Here is a 17,847-nt window from a genome sequence, read left to right on the forward strand (position 1 = left end):
CTCCTTGGTAAATAATTTATTACAAGCATAACATGGAGCTCTTGCACTAAAAAGTGGATTACAAATCTCCTTGATTGCTTTAGTGGGGAATAGGAATCAATTATTTAAAATCCATCTGGCCCCGAGTCATTCAGTATTTGTAGGAAAATGCTGGTCCCAGAGTGGAGGCTGGAAAGGCTACGTGAGTTGCACACTGAGCCCACGGTCACCATACTGCAGATCAATGCCCTCCTGACACACAGGTGGGGGGGTACAGCATGGGGGCTCCAGGGGAGCGAGCGAGCAAAGCTGTGCTGTCAGGTTGCGTATGAGGAACTAATGAAACTGTCTTAACCCCATTTACCACCAGAGTTCAGGTAGGCTCGGGCTTCACGGCCTGGCCCTCCACAGTCCCGGGCGGTGGCTCCAGGGGCAGGGCCTTGTCCTGGGTCTGCGTCAGAGGGTGGACCATGGACATGTGCACATTGAGGTTGTGGGCCTTCTCGAACCGCCGGCCACACTGGTCACAGGCAAAGTCCAGCTCAGTCTCAGCCTTGTGTTTAGTCATGTGGTACTTGAGGGATGCTCGCTGCCGGCACTGGAAGCCACAGACTTCACACCTGGGGGACAGGGTCAGGTGAGCAAGGGCATGGGGGCCAGTGTGGCCATGAGAAGGTGCCCATCCCCACACTTACTGCAGAGGCTTGGCTCCTGAGTGGCGCATCTGGTGGACAAGAAGGTGCTTCCGTTGCTTGAAGGTCTGTCCACACTCATCACAGATATAGTTCCGCACCTCTGTGGACCAGAGATGCAGTAAGCACAGGCAGGAGAAATGCCCAGCCCTCCCACGGAGCACGGGGGCCTCAAGTGGTGTTTCCTTACACTCAGGGCCCAAGCAAGGGGCCTGTGCAAACCTAATTTTATTCAGAGATGGAAACCATTTCTAATACAAAACTTTCTGTTAACAGAGCACTCCAAATTGCTTAAAAATGCCACCTGGCTGGGACTTCATCAACTGTGTACATTTGAAGCCTGTTTTCTTGAAGAGAAACTTTGAGTAAAAATTCTTGGAGGAAGCCACATCAATAAAGCTCCATAGATCACTACTGCCACTTGGCAAATAAATTTCTTACACTCTTGAACAAAAACTGAACAGTCAGCTCTACTCCTGGACATGGGCTTGGGGTGGTAGCCATGAGCTTCTTCCTCCTGGCCATTTCAAGTCCCACCTGCTCAACTACAAACACCCACACAGACTGGCTTTCTCCCCTACTAGGTATAATGCACCCTTATAGTTCAGTCTGTCCTCTTTGGTGTTTTAAAAAAAAAACTGCTAATGGTTGTGACCACTGGTGTCTGAACGGAGACACAGCTTGAAGACCCAATTTAAGGGAATTATTTGTGTCAGGAGATGTCCAAGAGTGCTCAGAGCAAAACACACGGGAAAATGGTTTCACAGTGAAACCAACCAATAAATTTGTCCGATAATAAAACGGACAAATCCAGGTAAAAAAAGTAAATCATAACTTTCTATAGTAAGGTAGTTTAACAAAAACAAGCACAATTCCTGTTCAGGGATAAACAGAGATGTGCTCCACTGATCTTTTAAAGGGGGTGATGCCAATCAGGAGAGTAGCTCTGTGGAGAGAAGCAGCAGGTGCGGGCATCAGGCGCACATGCAGGTCCTGTGCTTCTAACGCATGTGGGGCGGATCGTGTCTTTAAAATTAGAGGGGAATCAAAATTGTGAGGAACGCACATGAGCCCGGGGTTGTAATACGTATGCAGAGAATGGATGGGGAGAGGAAGAGGACCCTAGGCTCACCTCGTCCCACAAACACACTACTTAGGTAACTATCAAATCATCCCAAATGCCCCAGAAATCGACCTGAAGACTGGCAGAACAAATTCCACAACTGAAGGAGAAGAGCGAGAGACCGACTAGCTCACAGGGAAAAGGAATTCCCACAGCAATTGGCTTGGAAAGCCAGAGGGGCCGAGGGGCTGAGTTTCCCCGAGCTGTCACAACCACGGGGGCTTCAAGCCCGGAGTTGTGAAGGTCAACGGGCTTGTCTCAGGGACAGCCTAGAGGGCACAGTGCTGCTCTTGGAGGGAAGGCAAGCAAACAGCCCGTGGACATACAAGAACGTCCGGGGAACACGGGGGTCGGGTGGGAGGGGGGTGGTGGAGCTTATTTGCTCATCTCAGAGGGCGTCCCAGAGAGACCCCTCCAAGAACAAAGGAATAGCAGGCGCCCTTTACCTCCCCTGCCCCTCAGCATAAACACAGGTCCAACTCAGGAACCAGCAGAGCACAGACCACACCACCAAGCCCTGCTCACCGCCCCCTCACGCCAGTGGAACCCCCCTTCCCATCCCCTCTGGCCTCAGTCCCAGCCCAGCAGGCCCCCTCCCCCAGAAGACCGGCCCAAACCCCTGCTCACACCATGTTCCCCAACCCAGGAGTTCTGGAGTCTATGGCGACAGGTCTCATTTCACGAGCAGACCAGAGCATAGCTGGTTAAAATGCACCATATTCAGACCAAACACGGCCCACAACAGGCAGAGAGAGCCTCTGCAGATGAGTGGCCTGAAGGCTAAAGTGGCCAGGACACAAGAGCAGAGCACACACACTGGAGACACTCCCTGAAGCGCCGGGCCCTGGGGAACGGCCCACTACAACGCGGGGCCCTACAGCACTTCGTCAGGCCACTACCCCCAAGAACACACAGAAGTAGGCACAGAGACAAACTGAGAACCAACAGGAAGAGTAAACCCTCAAGTGCAGATGGTGTTTGTGCATGGGGGTGCTTACCACCTTCTGCGTGCTTGCTTTTTACGAATTCTACAATGAGCATGGGTTACTTTTATAATCCAAAAAGCACATAATGTTATTTTTTAAAAGTAACGATAAAACCACCACAATAAACCTGCAGAAAGGCGCTGGGATTTCTTCACTGTCAGTTCCACAGCCCATACGCATGACCCGGAAGGCACAGCCCCAGGCCTCTTTGAAGGGTGTCCAGCCCCCATCAGCCACCCAAGGGGACTGTATATGTGAGAGTGTGGGGGAACAGGGCACGTACCCGTGTGGATGAGCTTCACGTGACGCTGCAGATAGCGATCGATCATGAACACCTTGTTGCAGCCAGGGTGGGGGCAGGGCCTCTCCCGGACCTCCTCGTGGTGCTCCTTTATGTGCTTCTGCGGGACAGACAGCAAGACCATGAGTGCCTTGGCCAGGACAACTCCCCCGATCACATAGCACATGCCTCCCACGGGTCCTACACGGCACCCTCAAAGGAAGAGACCCAACCATTCCTCACTCAACAAGAAGGGGGTGCTTCTCCCAGGAGTGGAGGGCTCACTTCTTGGCCCATGGCTGTTCAATTCTCCATTCACCAGGCTCACGTGAGCCCCTGGGGACAAGTCTACACGAGGCTCTACAGAAACATCTGGTCCTCCTGGTCGACCACACACAGAAGGCAGCCCCTGGCGCCGGGGCAGTGCCCCTGCTCACCTTCATGCCGTCGGCCCCTCGGTACACGGCTGTGCAGCCCTGGTAAGGGCACTTGTAGATGGTGGGTAGCTCCTCCCTGCAATGCAGAGCACACATGGAGCTGCTGCCCCGACGGGCAGGCCAGCCCTCTACCCAGGCCTCACCTCTCACAGCGGAGCTTGTTCTTCCAGCCCGGCTTCGGTCCAGGCTTCTTTCGGATTTTTGGTTCTTCAGACTTCTTGGCTTCTTTGCTTTCACTCTTTTTACCAGAGACCCTGTGAGGGCAAAAAAAAAAAGATGGTGGGGGAGGAAGAGATGTAATCAAATTCAGTGCTGTTTCTGATCTCCATTGCATATGTGTTTCTCACTTTTCTTCATGGTTCTCTCTCCTCCAACAGGAGAGGTGGGGTTTTCCTCAGGCTTCCATGGCAACCTGCTTCAGTCTCAGTGCTCACTGGCTGGCTTCACACTGACCTGAGCCATCAGAGCTAGACCAACCCCTAGGAAAGGCAGAGGCTCTGGGAAGGCAAGGTGCAAGGCTACAGAGTGGGTTTTCAGGACTGAAACTTCACTCCCTCAACATCAAAACCAAAAACTATTATTTGGAGACATCATGTTAAATAGTGGAGTGGGGAAGCTTTAGGGGTCAGTCCTTCCATCAAAACAACCAGTAGGCTAGAAAAGATCAGAATCAACAATTCTGGAACCTGATAGGAGGTGCACAGCAACCAGGCGGGGGCTCAAAGGGAAGACGTGTGTTCCTGGGAGAGAGCTATGTTGCTCCACCAGCTGCCATCCCTGCTCCTTAGTCCTGCTGGGGCCAGGGTGGGCAGTGGGGACCTTTTATTCAGTCTGACAGGTCCTGAAGGACCTATTCAGATGCACCAACCTCCCCCTGTGGTGTCTAGTGAAGATTTTTTAAAGAGACATGGGGCACCTGGGTGGTTCAGCTGGTGAGGCGTCTGCCTTCGACTTAGGTCATGATCCCAGGATCCTGGGATGGATCCCCGCATTGGGCTCCACACTCAGCGGGGAGTCTGCTTCTCCCTCTCCCTCTGCCCCTCCCCCTGCTCATGCTCTGTCTCAAATAAAATCTTTAAAAAAGTATAATATAAAGAAAAATATACACTTTTTTTTTTTTCCTTTTTCAGATCCAGACATTTAAGGAAAACTGCCAAAAACAGAAGGGAACTTTTTAGGGCATTATATGACAAGCCCATACCTAACATCATCCTCAGTGGTGAAAGACTGAAAGTTTTCCCCTAAGATCAGGAACAAGACAAAAAAATGCCCATTTTTGCCACTGCTATTCAACACAGTATTAGAAGTTCTAGCCATAGCAATTAGGCAAGAAAAACAAAAGGGATCTAAATTAGAAAGAAAATTACCTATATACACAAATAACATGATCTCATATGTAGAAAACCCTGAAGAATCCACACACACAAAAATAAACAAATTCAGCAAAGTTGCAGGGTACATAATCAACACACAAAAGCCAGTTCTACTTCTACACACTAACAATGAACGATGCAAAAAGAAAATTTAAAAAATAATTCATTTGCAATAGCATCAAAAAGAATAAAATACTTAGGAATAAAGTTAACCAAGAAGATGAAAGACTTATACATTAAAGACTGTAACACACTGCTGAAAGAAATTTAAAAAGAACTAAAGAAGTGGGAAAACATCCCGTGTTTATGGGTTGCAGGATTAATATTAAGATGACAACACTTCTCCCAAAGCAATCTACAAACCCTACCAAAATCTCAGTGGTGTTTCTGGCAGAAACAGAAAAAGCAATCCTAAGTTTAACATGGAATTTCAAGGGATACTGAATAGCTAAATAAGTCTGAAAAACAAAGCTGGAGGACTCACACTTCTGATTCCAAAATTTATTATAAAACTACAATAATCAAAACAGTGTGGTACTAGTACAAAAACAGACATACAGACTAAGCGAAGAGAACTGAAAGGCCAAAAATAAACCCCTCACAAGAACAATCAACTGATTTTTTGACAAGGGTGCCAAGACCACTCAACGGGGAGAGGACAGTCTCTTCAACAAAAGGTGCTGGGAAAGCCCGATGTCCACATGCCAAAGAATGAATGTGGATCCCTACCTTATTCCATATGCAAACATTAACTCAAATCAATCAAAGACCTAGGAGCTAAAACTATCAAATTCTTGGATGAAAACATGACCTTGGATTTGGCAACAGTTTCTTGAACATGACGTCAAAGGCAAGGCAACACGGGGCCCCCGGCTGCCTCAGCCAGGGGGGCATGTGACTCGATCTCAGGGCTGTGAGTCTGAGCCCACGCCAGACATAGAGATTATTAGAAAAAAAAAAAGGCAAAACAACAAAAGTAAAAACAGGTAAAATGGACTTCAAATTAAAATTAAAAACTTCTGGGGCTCCTGGGTGGCTCAGTCGTTAAGCGTCTGCCTTCGGCTCAGGTCATGATCCCAGGGTCCTGGGTTCGAGCCCCACGTCGGGCTCCCTGCTCGGCGGGAAGCCTGCTTCTCCCTCCCCCACTCCCCCGCTTGTGTTCCCTCTCTGTGTCTCTCTCTGTCAAATAAAATCTTTAAAAAAAAAAAAAAAATTAAAAACTTCTGTGCACCAAAGGAAAGTATCAAGGGAATGAAAAAGATAATCCACTGAATGGGAGAAAATGTACCCTACAACTCAACAGCATAAAGACAAAACAAGTTAATTTAAAAATGGCCAAAAATAAATAAATAAAAAGAAAAAAATCATTTAAAATCTGAAAAAAAAAAGGGCAAAGGACTTAAATAGACATTTCTCAAAAAATATAAGCATGTTAAAAGATGCTCCATCATCACTAATCACTAAGGAAATGCAAACCAAAATGACAACGGGATACTACTTTACACCCAAGAGGATGAATACTAGAAAGGAAAACAGGTTTGAATCACTCTATTATATGCCTAAAACTAATATAACACTGTGTTAACCATACTAAAAATTAGAAAAAAGAAAACGGCCACTGTGGAAAGCAGTATGGATGTTCCACAGAAAATTAAAAATATGTACACATGAAACTAATAGAACATTGTATGTGAACTATACTGAAATTACAATGAAAAAATTAACAAAAAATAAAAAATAGAAATAGAATATGAGGGTTGCCTGGGTGGCTCAGTTGTTAAGTGTCTGCCTTCGGCCCAGGTCACAATCTCAGGGTCCTGGGATCGAGCCCCGCATCGGGTTCCCTGCTCGGCGGGCAGCCTGCTTCTCCCTCTCCCTCTGCCCTTCCCCCTGCTTGTGTTCCCTCTCTCGCTGTTGTCTCTGTTATTTATTTATAAATAAATAAATAAAATAATAGAATAGAATATGATCCAGTATTTCCACTACTGGGTATTTACCCAAACAAAAAGAAAACACTAATTCAAAAAGATACAGGTACCCCATGTTTACGGCAGCACTATTTACAATAGCCAAGACATGGAATCAACCCAAGGGTTCCAAGATGAATGGATAAAAAAGATGTGGTATATATATATAACGGAACATTACTCAGCCATAAGAAAAAATGAGATCTTGCCATTTGCGACAACATAGATGGACCTAGAGGGCATTATGCCAAGTGAACTAAATCAGGGAAAGAGAAATACCCTGTATTTTACCTATATGTGGAATAAAAATCAAACCAACAAAAGGAGAGAACTGATGGTTGTGGGGTGGGGGGCATTCATTCCACTTCAGGAATGAGGGATGAAGATAAAGCACAGAGAATACAGTCAATGTTCTGTAAGAGCTGCACGATGACAGCACAACGTACAGAGCTACCGGGTCCCTGTGTTGTGTGCCTGGCACGAACACTGCATGTCTACTACACTTCACTTTAAAAATAAACAAAATAGGGGCGCCTGGGTGGCTCAGTTGGTTGAGCGACTGCCTTCGGCTCAGGTCATGATCCTGGAGTCCCGGGATCGAGTCCCGCATCGGGCTCCCTGCTCGGCAGGGAGTCTGCTTCTCCCTCTGACCCTCCCCCCTCATGTGCTCGCTCGCTCTCTCTCATTCTCTCTCTCAAATAAATAAAATCTTTAAAAAAAAATGCCTCTTTATTAAAAAATAAATAAACAAAATAATGGGGTGCCTGGGAGGCTCAGCTGGTTGTTAAGTATCTGACTCTTGATTCTGGCTCAGGTCATGATCTCAGGATTGTGAGATCCAGCCCCACGTAGAGCTCTGCGCTGGGCGTGGAGCCTGCTTAAGATTCTCTCTCCTCTCCTGCTGTAACCCCCGTCAGCTCTCTCTCTCTAAAACAAAAACAAAACAAAAAACCCCACAAAAACAAAATAAATGTCAAAATTAAAAACACGGAAAATTAACAATGTTGACAAGGATTTGGAGAAATTAGAACCCTTGTACATTGTTGATGGGAATGTAAAATGGTACAGCTTCTATGGAAAACTGTAAGGCAGTTCCTCAAAAAGTTAAACATAGAACTAGCATATGACCCAACAATTCTACTTCTGGGTACACCCAAAGAACTGAAACAGGGACTCAAACAGATACTTTTCTTTTTTCTTTTTAAGTAGGCTCCACAATGCAGGCCTTAAACTCACGACCCTTAGATCAAGACCTGAGCTGATATCAAGAATTGGATGCTTAACTGACTGAGCCACCCAGGCGCCCCTCAAACAGATACTTGCAGGCCAGTATTCGTAACATTATTCACAATAGCCAAAAGGTAGAAACAACCCAAAATGACAGAAGAATGGATCGACAAACTGTGGTCTATCCATACAACCGAATATATTCAGGCATAGAAAGGAACAAAGTTCTGATACATGTTACGACACGGATGAATCTAAAAAACATTATGTAAAATGAAAGAACCCTATCAAAAAGGACAAATATATATTTGTCAAATACACGTATATACTTCTATGAAGTGCCCTGATGTAACTAGATTAGCGGCTGCCAGAGCCTGGGAGAGGGGAAAGAGGGAAGTCATTACTTAATGGGTATAGAGTTTCTGCTTGGGACAATGAAAAGTTTAGAAATAGTGGTGATGGTTGCACAACATTATGAATATACTTAATGGCCACCGAATTAACTGCACATTTAAAAATGATAAAATGGGGGGCACCTGGGTGGCTCAGTCCCCAGCTAAGGACCCAGACAGGCATGTCTGCTAAAAGAAAGTCACACGGACCAGGGCTGTTCAGAGGCCCTGTCCTAGGTTTCCAGTTGTGATTCACATTGTAGCACCCAAGGAACCACGTGGCCACAAGGTCTGAGTGTCTCTGTGGGCACAAAGGTGAACCCAGAGCTGTGGCCAGCCCACTGCCACCTGGTCCCACCTCCTGCAGGGCATGGCTTCTGTTTCTCTTTCCATAGCCATGTCAGAACTCAAAGGAAAAAAGTAAGTCGGGTTTGCTCTTTAATCTCTGTGCTGCGTTTTCTTGGCTGACGGCATGGTGCTCCTGTGTTTCCATTCTACCGCGAAACGCTCAATAATACCCAAGTGGGGCAGCGACTAACTACAGGCGTTCTGGGTGTCCCTGGGCACAAGATTGGGAGGAAAGTGACACAAGTACACATTAGCCTTCTCTGCCAGGATCCTATATGGTAACTGAGAGAAAAGACAAACCCCTGAAAAGGGAAGGTCGAGACAAGGCCACAGAGACAACTCTATAAGGAAGTGATGTAGAGATCAGTGCCAGAGGCAAATCTGAGAGCAACTGCTGGGTCCCTGAGCCTCCAAGGACCTTGGCACAGAAGCAGAAAGAAGTGTAGGGCAGAGGTTCCCGCAGGAAATCAGAGGCTGACACGGCAGACACTACTGTGGTGTGACTGAGGGCAGGGCTGGCAGAAGGGAAGGCAGGGAGCTCCCACACTGAGGCTGAGTCACATCCACAGGCCCTCCCACTCTCACAAGACACGGAGACCAGGTCCCAGCTCACTCAGAAGCCACACTGCACTGTGCGGTCAGGCCAAAGAGCAGCAGGAAACAAACGTGCTAAGCAAGGGCAGACTGGGAAGTAGAAGCCTTCATTCCCTGTCCCCACTACTCCCACCCAGTGACCCTACCAGGCAGACTAGGTTTCCAGGTTACCCAGCGATGCCACTCCCAGACCCCAGGGACATGCAACAAGACTGCCCCCCTTACTTCTTTTCTGGGTAAGGCTCAAAGGATTCGTCCGAGGACTGGGTATTCTGCTTCTTGTCATTTTCGTCTTCACTCAGGATGTCCCTAGGGAAGAAGAGAGAACCTTTAGCAAAGGCCTGTGGTGTGTGACAGATCCAATGACACTTCCTATCTAAAAACACCATCAAATCTCCATACTCCATGTTTTAGCTCTCCTAAAAAGGTCTTAGAAACCTCAAACCCCCAAATCTCTGAACTCCTCTCCTAACAGAAAGGGCAGGCCAGCAAAATGACGATTCCCCAGAAGCCATACTCCTCTCACACCAGGACCCTGAACTTGGAAAGAACCTCTCTATGGGGCCCCAGGTAGCACACGAAGACCTCAAGGAGGTAGGCTCCTCAGAAAGTGGATTTTCAGACTGAGTTAACTATTTCCCATAACTGTGAGCACCTATCCAGCTGACCGGTCAGCTGCTGGCCACTGCAAAGGTCACAAAGGCCAGGAAAAGATCTGTGTATCTGTAAACTTTACCCTAAAGCATGAATTCAGTTTCTATAGGGCAGCGGACAGAGACAGGCTGGTGGTACACCATGGCCTTCCCCTGTAGGCTGTCACCTGTCCGGACAAGAAAGACTCAAGGCTGGCTGATGGGCTAAAGGACAGCCTGTGACCACTCCTGGTCCTGGAGGTGTTTTTAGCACACCTACTTGGGTTCTTCCAGCATCTCAGTCATTTTTCATTGACACCCCACTGGACTTGAGCCAAAAATCATACTGTCCTACTTGTTTGGATGAGGGTACATCTGCATTCCAGCCACAGCTTATGGGGAAAGGGTGTGAAGGCCAGCTGGTGTGTGGCTGCCACCATGAGTGGTTCTCAGCTGACAAGCAGGAGGTGGCCCAGGAGCGAACAGTCCCTGACAGTGCCCTTTCCGGGGCGGGTTGTCCTCCTGCGCAGAACCTCTGCCCCAAGTCACAATCATGTCATGACAAAGGGCCAGAGACTGACTTCCTGTTTCAGTAACATCTACGGCTGGCACAAAACCACAGCCTTGAAGGAGACAAGCCAGCAGCAGCAAAGGAGCGACCACGGGACTCTCATTTCCACACCACCCTGGTTGTGCTCCCCCTGCAAATGCCTCAGGCTGGGGGGCCCTCTGGATCAGGAACAAGAAGCTTGGAAGGAATCACCCTCGGCCACTCGTCTCCTTCCCACTGAGAGAAGGAGAGGGTCCTGGCCAGGACACGGACAGGGAGCACACAGGTTGGCGGAGTTTGGTTTTCCAAGGAGGAATTTTAGGCTATTTAAACCCACTCTTCTCTCACCCCTCAGAAAGGTCACTGAACTCGTCTTTTACCCGATCATCCGAGGTTGAAGATGGAACCTGCTTCTCACCCAACCGCCCTGAGAAACAAAGAACAAGGCTCCTGTTACCAACACGGAGCGCAGGCAGTGCTCCCCAGCGAGGAGGCGTGCACCTGTCTGACAATGGAGCCTTCCTTGCAGGGAGCCTGGGGTCCTTCAACTTTAAATCCCACCCACCTCCCAGCCCCATCCCCCATAAGGTTCCTGCATAGCCAGACCGACCACCCCCACGACTAGCACAGGCATGGGCAGCACCAGGCATCAGAAACCCTAGCCGACAGTCCACATCAGCAAGCCCAGCCCTTCCTAGAGGTTCAGATCCAGTCGTTTCGGGGTGGGACGACTCACACTTTGTGGATGTTCCAGGACGTTTAAAAAAATCATCGTTAGCAAAGTACTGCATGCCATGCACAGCTAAAAAAGCCAAGCAGTTCTAAGAACCTCTGACACAATTCCCTTTTCCCTTCCCAGCATTTGTGCACCTCCATCTCTCTGAACTATTTAGGTAGCTACACTTTTTTTTTCTGGGTAGTTACACTTTTAAAAAAGTGCCACCGAGAGCTCGGACACAAGAGCAGCCGAGGGCTATGCACAGACAGGCGCACAAACGGAGGCTGAGAGAAGCAGGGGGGAAGCGAATCCAGCCACCCTAACACAAAGTCAGTCCATCAACAGCTACACCCCAACCACAGCACTGTGGGATCGGGTCCCAAACAAGGGCCTGTGTTTCCTCTTGGCCAGTTGGCAGAGGGGCCTGTCTACACGAGTCCCGCTGGGATGTCACCGGGACGCTGGCTGAGACCCAGGGAATGACCTGCAGCTGGAACAAAACAGCCTCGGAGGCAGCAGCTGCCCTCTTCCCCCACGTCCCACAACAAGGACCCCATTCTTCTGCCTCCCTTGGCCCCCTGACCCCAAGCAGGCTTAGCAAGGAAGACCAGATGGCAGGCGAGCATGCCTTTACAGAAACTGCTGGAATAGGGTCCTCAAACCCCCCCGCTGTCAGATGCCCAGGAGGAGATGCTAAGGCCGGCTCCTCCTCCTTTCTCCCAGAACCCCTGCACACACCACCATGACCACCGCCCACAACGATGCGGACATCCACTTCCTACTGAGAGCCCTGCCTGGTTCAAGACTAGGAATCCTGATTTAACAGCCCAGAGGAGCCTCCTACCTGGGGCCCCACTTGAGGGGAAGCTTGGCTGAGGTGGGGGGCTCAGCCCAGGCCCTACAGGGATGACATCTGAAGGAGGCTGGGCCATGTCCGTGCTGGGCAGTGTCTCGGTCTCAGCTGGAACTGTGGTCGCTTTGCCCTGGGAGCTCTGAGGGGCAGCCCCAGTGGGGTTGGATCCCCGATGCTGGGTGAGCCACGGGGCCATCTCCTTGTCCCATGTCCACTTGACTGCCAATGCACTGTCCAGCAAGAGGGCCCCGCAGCTGGAGTCGGTGTCCATGGTATAGTCGTGGCCCTGGTCACAGCCCCACACGGCTTGGATAACACCGCAGTACTCGGAGGACAGTGTCCTCTGGAGGTTAGGCAGGGCCCCACAGCTGGCTGCGTGTCCATGCACCCATGCGACCAAGTCACGTAGGCCCTGGGGGCTCGAAGTGATCAGGTCCACTGAGGAAAGGCACAGAGACGCCACACCCATGGCCAGTCAGCACCCAGCCCACCTCAAGCCTACCCACGCACCACACACCAGGGGCACACTCACCCAGACACGCTCCCTCCTCTGCCCCTGGTGGGGGCTGGGCACCAACCCTGCAAAGGATCAGCATGGCCATGAGTGGGGCTAGCAGTGAACAAGATGCACGCTCACCAGATCCCTTTCACAGGCCACCTCTCCCACATGCAGTCTGAAACTGCTCTTCCAAGGGCTGTCTCCTACACTCAGAGCCCTTCGTGGCCCTCACCTCCCCAAGCATGTCTGTCCATCTCCCTCACACCAGTCACACTGGTGCTCCCATGTCTGCTGCTCCAGCATGATGCGTCTCCCCACTGCAGAGGCTCCCCCCAGCACTCCTGTGCCTAGAGCAGCCCCAGCGTGCAGGGTGCTTGGCCCCTGAATGCCCACCAAAGAATGAAGGAGGAACGCCTACTTTGTGCAAGTCTTCCGGTGGCCCGTCGGGGAGACGTTGACTCTCTGCAGGAAGGACTTGAGGAGGCCATGGCACTGGTAGAACTGGGTGTGGCAGTTCTTGCAGACAAACTGAGACAGAGCTGGGTCCTGGTGGACGGCCACCCCCAGCAAGTGCTGGAAGTCCCTGATGAAAACTCGCTCCCCTGGGGGTGGTCTGTCTGAGCTCTCCCCAGGTGCCCTGCCAGAAATGCTGCGGAGACTCCGTGAGGAGAACTTCCCATGGCAGAGGCGACAGTGCCCCATGGCAAGAGCCCGGCCTGTTCCTGGGCAAGCACAGGAGACATTAAGTCAGCTGGTAAGGCTGCTCGATGCACAGGGCATGGAAGACACAAGCTCCTAGGAAGCGAGCAACGCGGCCCCCGGGGAGGTGAGACCCACACTCTGCCGTCCTCCATGGAGCTTCCCCATATATACCCCTTAAACACAAGCCTACACCTGCCCCAAAGGCAGGGTTCTGGCTCTGGGCTCCCAGCTGAACATAAAGACTTTTGGGAGATGTGCTCAGTGGAGGGCCTTATGGCCCAGAAAACCTTTCAGAGAATTCTAAGTGCTTCTACAACAAGGCCAGAATTACCCTCCTAACAAAACCAGACAAGGACACCACAAGAAAAGAAAATTACAGGCCAATATCCCTGACAAACACAGCTGCCAAAATCCTCACCAAAACATTAGCAAACCAAATTCAACAATACACTAAGAGGCTCATATACCATGATCCAGTGGGATTTATTCCAAGGGTGCAAGGATGGTCCAACATCCACAAACCAATGAACCTGATACATGTTAACAAAACAAAGGATGCAAATCATATGAGCATCTCAACAGATGCAGAAAGTTTCTGACAAAATTCAATGCCCATCATGATAAAAATTCTGAACAAAGTGGGTATAGAAAGAATGTACCTAAACATAATAAAGGTGACAGATAACAAGCTCATTGCTAACATTATACACACAAATGAAAAGCAGAAAGCTTTCCTCTCAGATTAGGAACAAGACAAGGATGCCCACTCTCACCACTTTTATTCAGCATAGTACTGGAAGTCCTAGACAGAGCAATTAGGCAACAAAAGTAAGAAATATCCAAATAAGAAAAAAAGAAGTAAAAAACTGTCTCATTTGCAAATAATATGGCATTATATACGGAAAACCCTGAAGACTCCATCAAAAGACTCTAAGAATGCTAAGAATGAAAAATCGGTAAAGCGGCAGGACACAAAAATCAATAATGAACTATCAGAAAAAGAAATTAAGAAAGCAATCCCACTTACAAATGCATCAGAAAGGGGGCGCCTGGGTGGCTCAGTCGTTAAGCATCTGCCTTCGGCTCAGGTCATGATCCCAGGGTCCCGGGATCGAGTCCCCCATTGGGCTCCCTGCTAAGCAGGAAGCCTGCTTCTCCCTCTCCCCCTGCTTGTGTGTCCCCCCCTCTCTGTCAAATAAATTAATTTAAAAAATTCATCAAAAAGAATAAAATACCTATGAATAAATTTAACAATGAGGTGAAAAACCTACACACTGAAAACTGTAAGACACTGATGAAAGAAAGTGAAGCCACAAATAAATGAATATTCTGCACTCGTGGATTAGAAGAAAACTGTTAACATGTTCATGCTACAAAAAACCGTCTACAGATTCAGTACAATCCTGATCAAAATCCCAATGGCGTTTTTCACAAAAATAGAACGTCTTAAAATTTATACGAAACCACAAAAGACCCCAAATAGCCAAAGCAATCTTGAGAAAGAAGAACAAAGCCAGAAGCATCACATTTCTTGATTTCAAACTATATAACAAAACTACAGTAACCGAAACAGTATAGTAATGACATAAAAACAGACAGACTGATGCAACAAAAAAGAGAGCCCAGATATAAACCCATGCATATGTGAGGTCAATTAATTTACAACAAAGGAGGCAAGAATATACAATGGAGAAATGATAGTTTCTTCAATAAAGGGGTGTTGGGAAACTGGACAGCCACATGGGAAAGAATGAAACTAGGCCCCCAACTTAAATCATAAACAAAAATAAACTCAAAATGGATTAAAGACCTAAATGTGAGACCTAAAACCATAAAACTCCTAGAAGAAAACACCGGCAGTAAATTCCTTCTCCTCAGTCTTGGTGATGATTTTTTGGATTCAACACTGAAAACAAAGTCAACAAAAGCAAAAAATAAACAAGAGGGACTACATCAAACTGAAATGCTTCTGTACTGCAAAGAAAACCATCAATGAAATGAAAAGGCAACCTACTGAACTTGGGAAAACATTTGCCAATCATATATCTGGAAGGGATTAATACCTAAAATATATAAAGAACTAATACCACTCAAAATAAAAAACACAATCCAATTAAAATACAGGCAGCAGGGGCACCTGGGTGGCTCAGTCAGTTAAGCGTCTGCCTTCGGCTCAGGTCATGATCCCAGGGTCCTGGGATGGAGCATCGTATCGGGCTCCCTGCTCAGCGGGAAGCCTGCTTCTCCCTCTCCCACTCCCCCTGCTTGTGTTCCCTCTCTCGCTGTGTCTCTGTCAAATAAATAAATAAAATCTTAAAAAAAAAAAAAAGACAAGAAACAACGAGTGTGTGAGGATGTGGGAAAAGGGAACCCTTGGGCACTGTTGGTGGGAATGTAAATTGGTACAGTCTCTATGAAGGGGGGTGCATGGGGGGTGCAGTAGGTTGAGTGTCTGACTCTTGGTTTCGGCTCAGGTCATGATCTCAGGGTCATGGATGTGGAGCCCAGTGTGGAGCCTAGTGTGGGGCTCCCTGCTCAGCTGGGAGTGTGCTTCTCTCGGTTGCTCTGCCTCTGCCCCTCCCCCTGCTCGAGTGCTCTCTCTAAAATAAATAAATAAATCTTTTTAAAAATAAAAATAAAACTACCATTTGACCCAACAATTCTACTTCTCGATATTTATACAAAGGAAATGAAAACACTAACTCAAAAACGTACACACGCTCCCATTTTCACGGCAGCATTATTTACAATAGCCAAGGTATGGAAACTACCTAAGTGCCCACTGATTAATGAATGCACAAAAAGTGAGGTGGGTGCGCGCACACACACACACTGGAATATTATTCAGCCATAAAAAAGGACACCCTGCATCTGTGACAACACGGATGGACCGAGAAGGTATTACGCTAAGTGAAATAAGTCAGACAAGAAAAGACAAGCCCCATTCCAGTTCACTTACGTGTGTAACCTAAAAAAAGCAGAACAACAACAAAAGCTCCCAGAGAGGACCGCAGGCGGCCAGGGGCGGACGGCAGGGGAGGGCGGGACGGAGAGGGTCGGGAGGACGGTCAAAGGCGCACGTGTCCAGCGGTAACTACGTCTCGGGGCACGGTGCCTACAGTCAGTAACACCGCCCTGTATGTCTGAAAGTGCCCGCACGTTCTCACCGCAGGAAAAGCCCCGCAAGTGTGTGAGGGCAGATGTCACCTGACTCCCCGCGGCGATCCCGGCACGACGCACGGAAACGGCCAACCGTCCACACGCTGCACCCCCCAACTAATACCGCGTCGGAGGCTAATTCCACGTAACACTTCTACACGAACACTGCTCTCCTCCCGCGGTCGGCCGGCCTCGTGCACACGCTGCCCCCAGCCTCCGTGCCCCAGGGGGGCAGCCAGGCGCCGGGCGCACAGTGCCCCCCCACCAAGGCCAGGAGCACGCGCGCAGTAGCACCTGCCCGGAACCCACCCGGTTCTGCTTTCACCAAGACGAGACGGAACGCCCGCACTGGGCGCCGGGCCTGTCCGACTGCAGCCCCGCCAGCGTCGTGACTTCACGACGGGCAGTGGGCACCAAGGGGTCAGCCGCCCTGCGAAACAGCACCCGGGCGGGCCGCCCTCAGCCCGCAGCCCTCGCCCGCGGGGACGCCCCGTCGGCGGAGCGGCCCAGGGACGCCGAGGGACCCCCGGCTCCGCCCGCCACCCGGCGCCCCGGCCCGACCCACCTGCCTCGTCGGCGCCGTCCTCGCCCGGGTCCCCGCGGGCCCGCGCCAGGCCCCAGCCCAGCCGCGCCGCCACCAAGGCCGCGGCCTCGTCCACGCTCGGCCCGCTGCGGGCCGGGCGGCCTCGGGTCCGGCCGCCGCCGCCGCCGCCGGAGCCCCCGCGCTGCCCCGCCGCCCCTGGCGACAGGAAGCGACCGAGCCGGTCCCGCTTCATGGCGGCGGCCGCGGCTACAGCCCGGCCCCGGCGCTCCGCCCCGCTCGGCCCCGCTCGGCTCGGCCCGGCCCCGCTCGGCTCCACTCGGCCCTATTCGGCCCGCCTCGGCTCGGCTCGGCTCGGCTCGGCCCGGCCCGGCCCGGCTCGGCCCGGCCCCGCTGTGTGGGCTGGACCCGGCCTCTGCGCCGGGTTACGTCCTGCTCGGCCCAGAGCCTCGCGCGTCCGCTCAGCTGGACGGTGCTCGTTCGTCTCCGCTCGACTCCGCCGTTCGGCCCCGTTCGGCTCCCTGGAAGCGGGGCGGGGCGAAGAGGGAGGGGCGGGGCGGCGAAGGGAAAGGCCAGGAGAGGGGGCTGGGGCGGCACGGCAGGGCCCCGGCGTTTGGCATGGCACAGACGTGGAGTGCGGGTGCCGACTGTTACACTTACGCGCTCGCAGCTACTGCGTGAGGCTACCTGAGAGCACCGCCGCCCCTCCAGCCTCGGGAGCCCAGCGCAAAGAGCGGCGGGGCCGGGGCTGCCGGAAGTACAGCCGCGCCGGCCCCGCCCCTTCCGGCGGTCCAG

The 17,847-nt window shown here is 50.6% G+C and overlaps 1 protein-coding gene across 2 annotated transcripts; it reads right to left on the bottom strand.

Moving 5' to 3' along the window:
• Position 1: 1 nt before the first annotated feature.
• On the bottom strand, positions 2-17,804 carry ZNF276 (zinc finger protein 276). 2 transcript variants are annotated; one of them, XM_032389812.1, is made up of 11 exons: positions 17,713-17,804; positions 13,069-13,372; positions 12,684-12,730; positions 12,143-12,589; positions 10,929-11,007; positions 9,624-9,707; positions 3,641-3,751; positions 3,498-3,573; positions 3,064-3,181; positions 675-774; positions 2-599 (listed from the first exon to the last, which is right to left on the bottom strand). In XM_032389812.1, exons 2-11 carry the CDS (start codon positions 13,350-13,352, stop codon positions 353-355), a joined length of 1,593 nt encoding a protein of 530 aa, XP_032245703.1. In that variant the 5' UTR covers positions 13,353-13,372; positions 17,713-17,804; the 3' UTR covers positions 2-352. The 2 variants fall into 2 exon arrangements, with proteins under 2 accessions (XP_032245703.1, XP_032245702.1); XM_032389811.1 differs by lacking the exon at positions 17,713-17,804 and adding an exon at positions 17,077-17,287.
• Between the last annotated feature and the right edge of the window lie 43 nt (positions 17,805-17,847).

This window comes from Phoca vitulina, unplaced genomic scaffold (genome assembly GCF_004348235.1).
Source record: "Phoca vitulina isolate PV1807 unplaced genomic scaffold, GSC_HSeal_1.0 scaffold56, whole genome shotgun sequence".
NCBI lineage: Eukaryota > Metazoa > Chordata > Mammalia > Carnivora > Phocidae > Phoca > Phoca vitulina.

Coding starts and splice junctions, on each gene's coding strand:
- ZNF276 (XM_032389811.1), bottom strand. CDS start 17,287: ATGAAGCGGGACCGGCTCGGTCGCTTCCTGTCGCCAGGGGCGGCGGGG. Junction 13,373..17,076: donor GGACGGCGCCGACGAGGCAG/GTGGGTCGGGCC, acceptor GTGCTTGCCCAG/GAACAGGCCGGGCTCTTGCC. Junction 12,590..12,683: donor AGAGGAGGGAGCGTGTCTGG/GTGAGTGTGCCC, acceptor GCCTTTCCTCAG/TGGACCTGATCACTTCGAGC.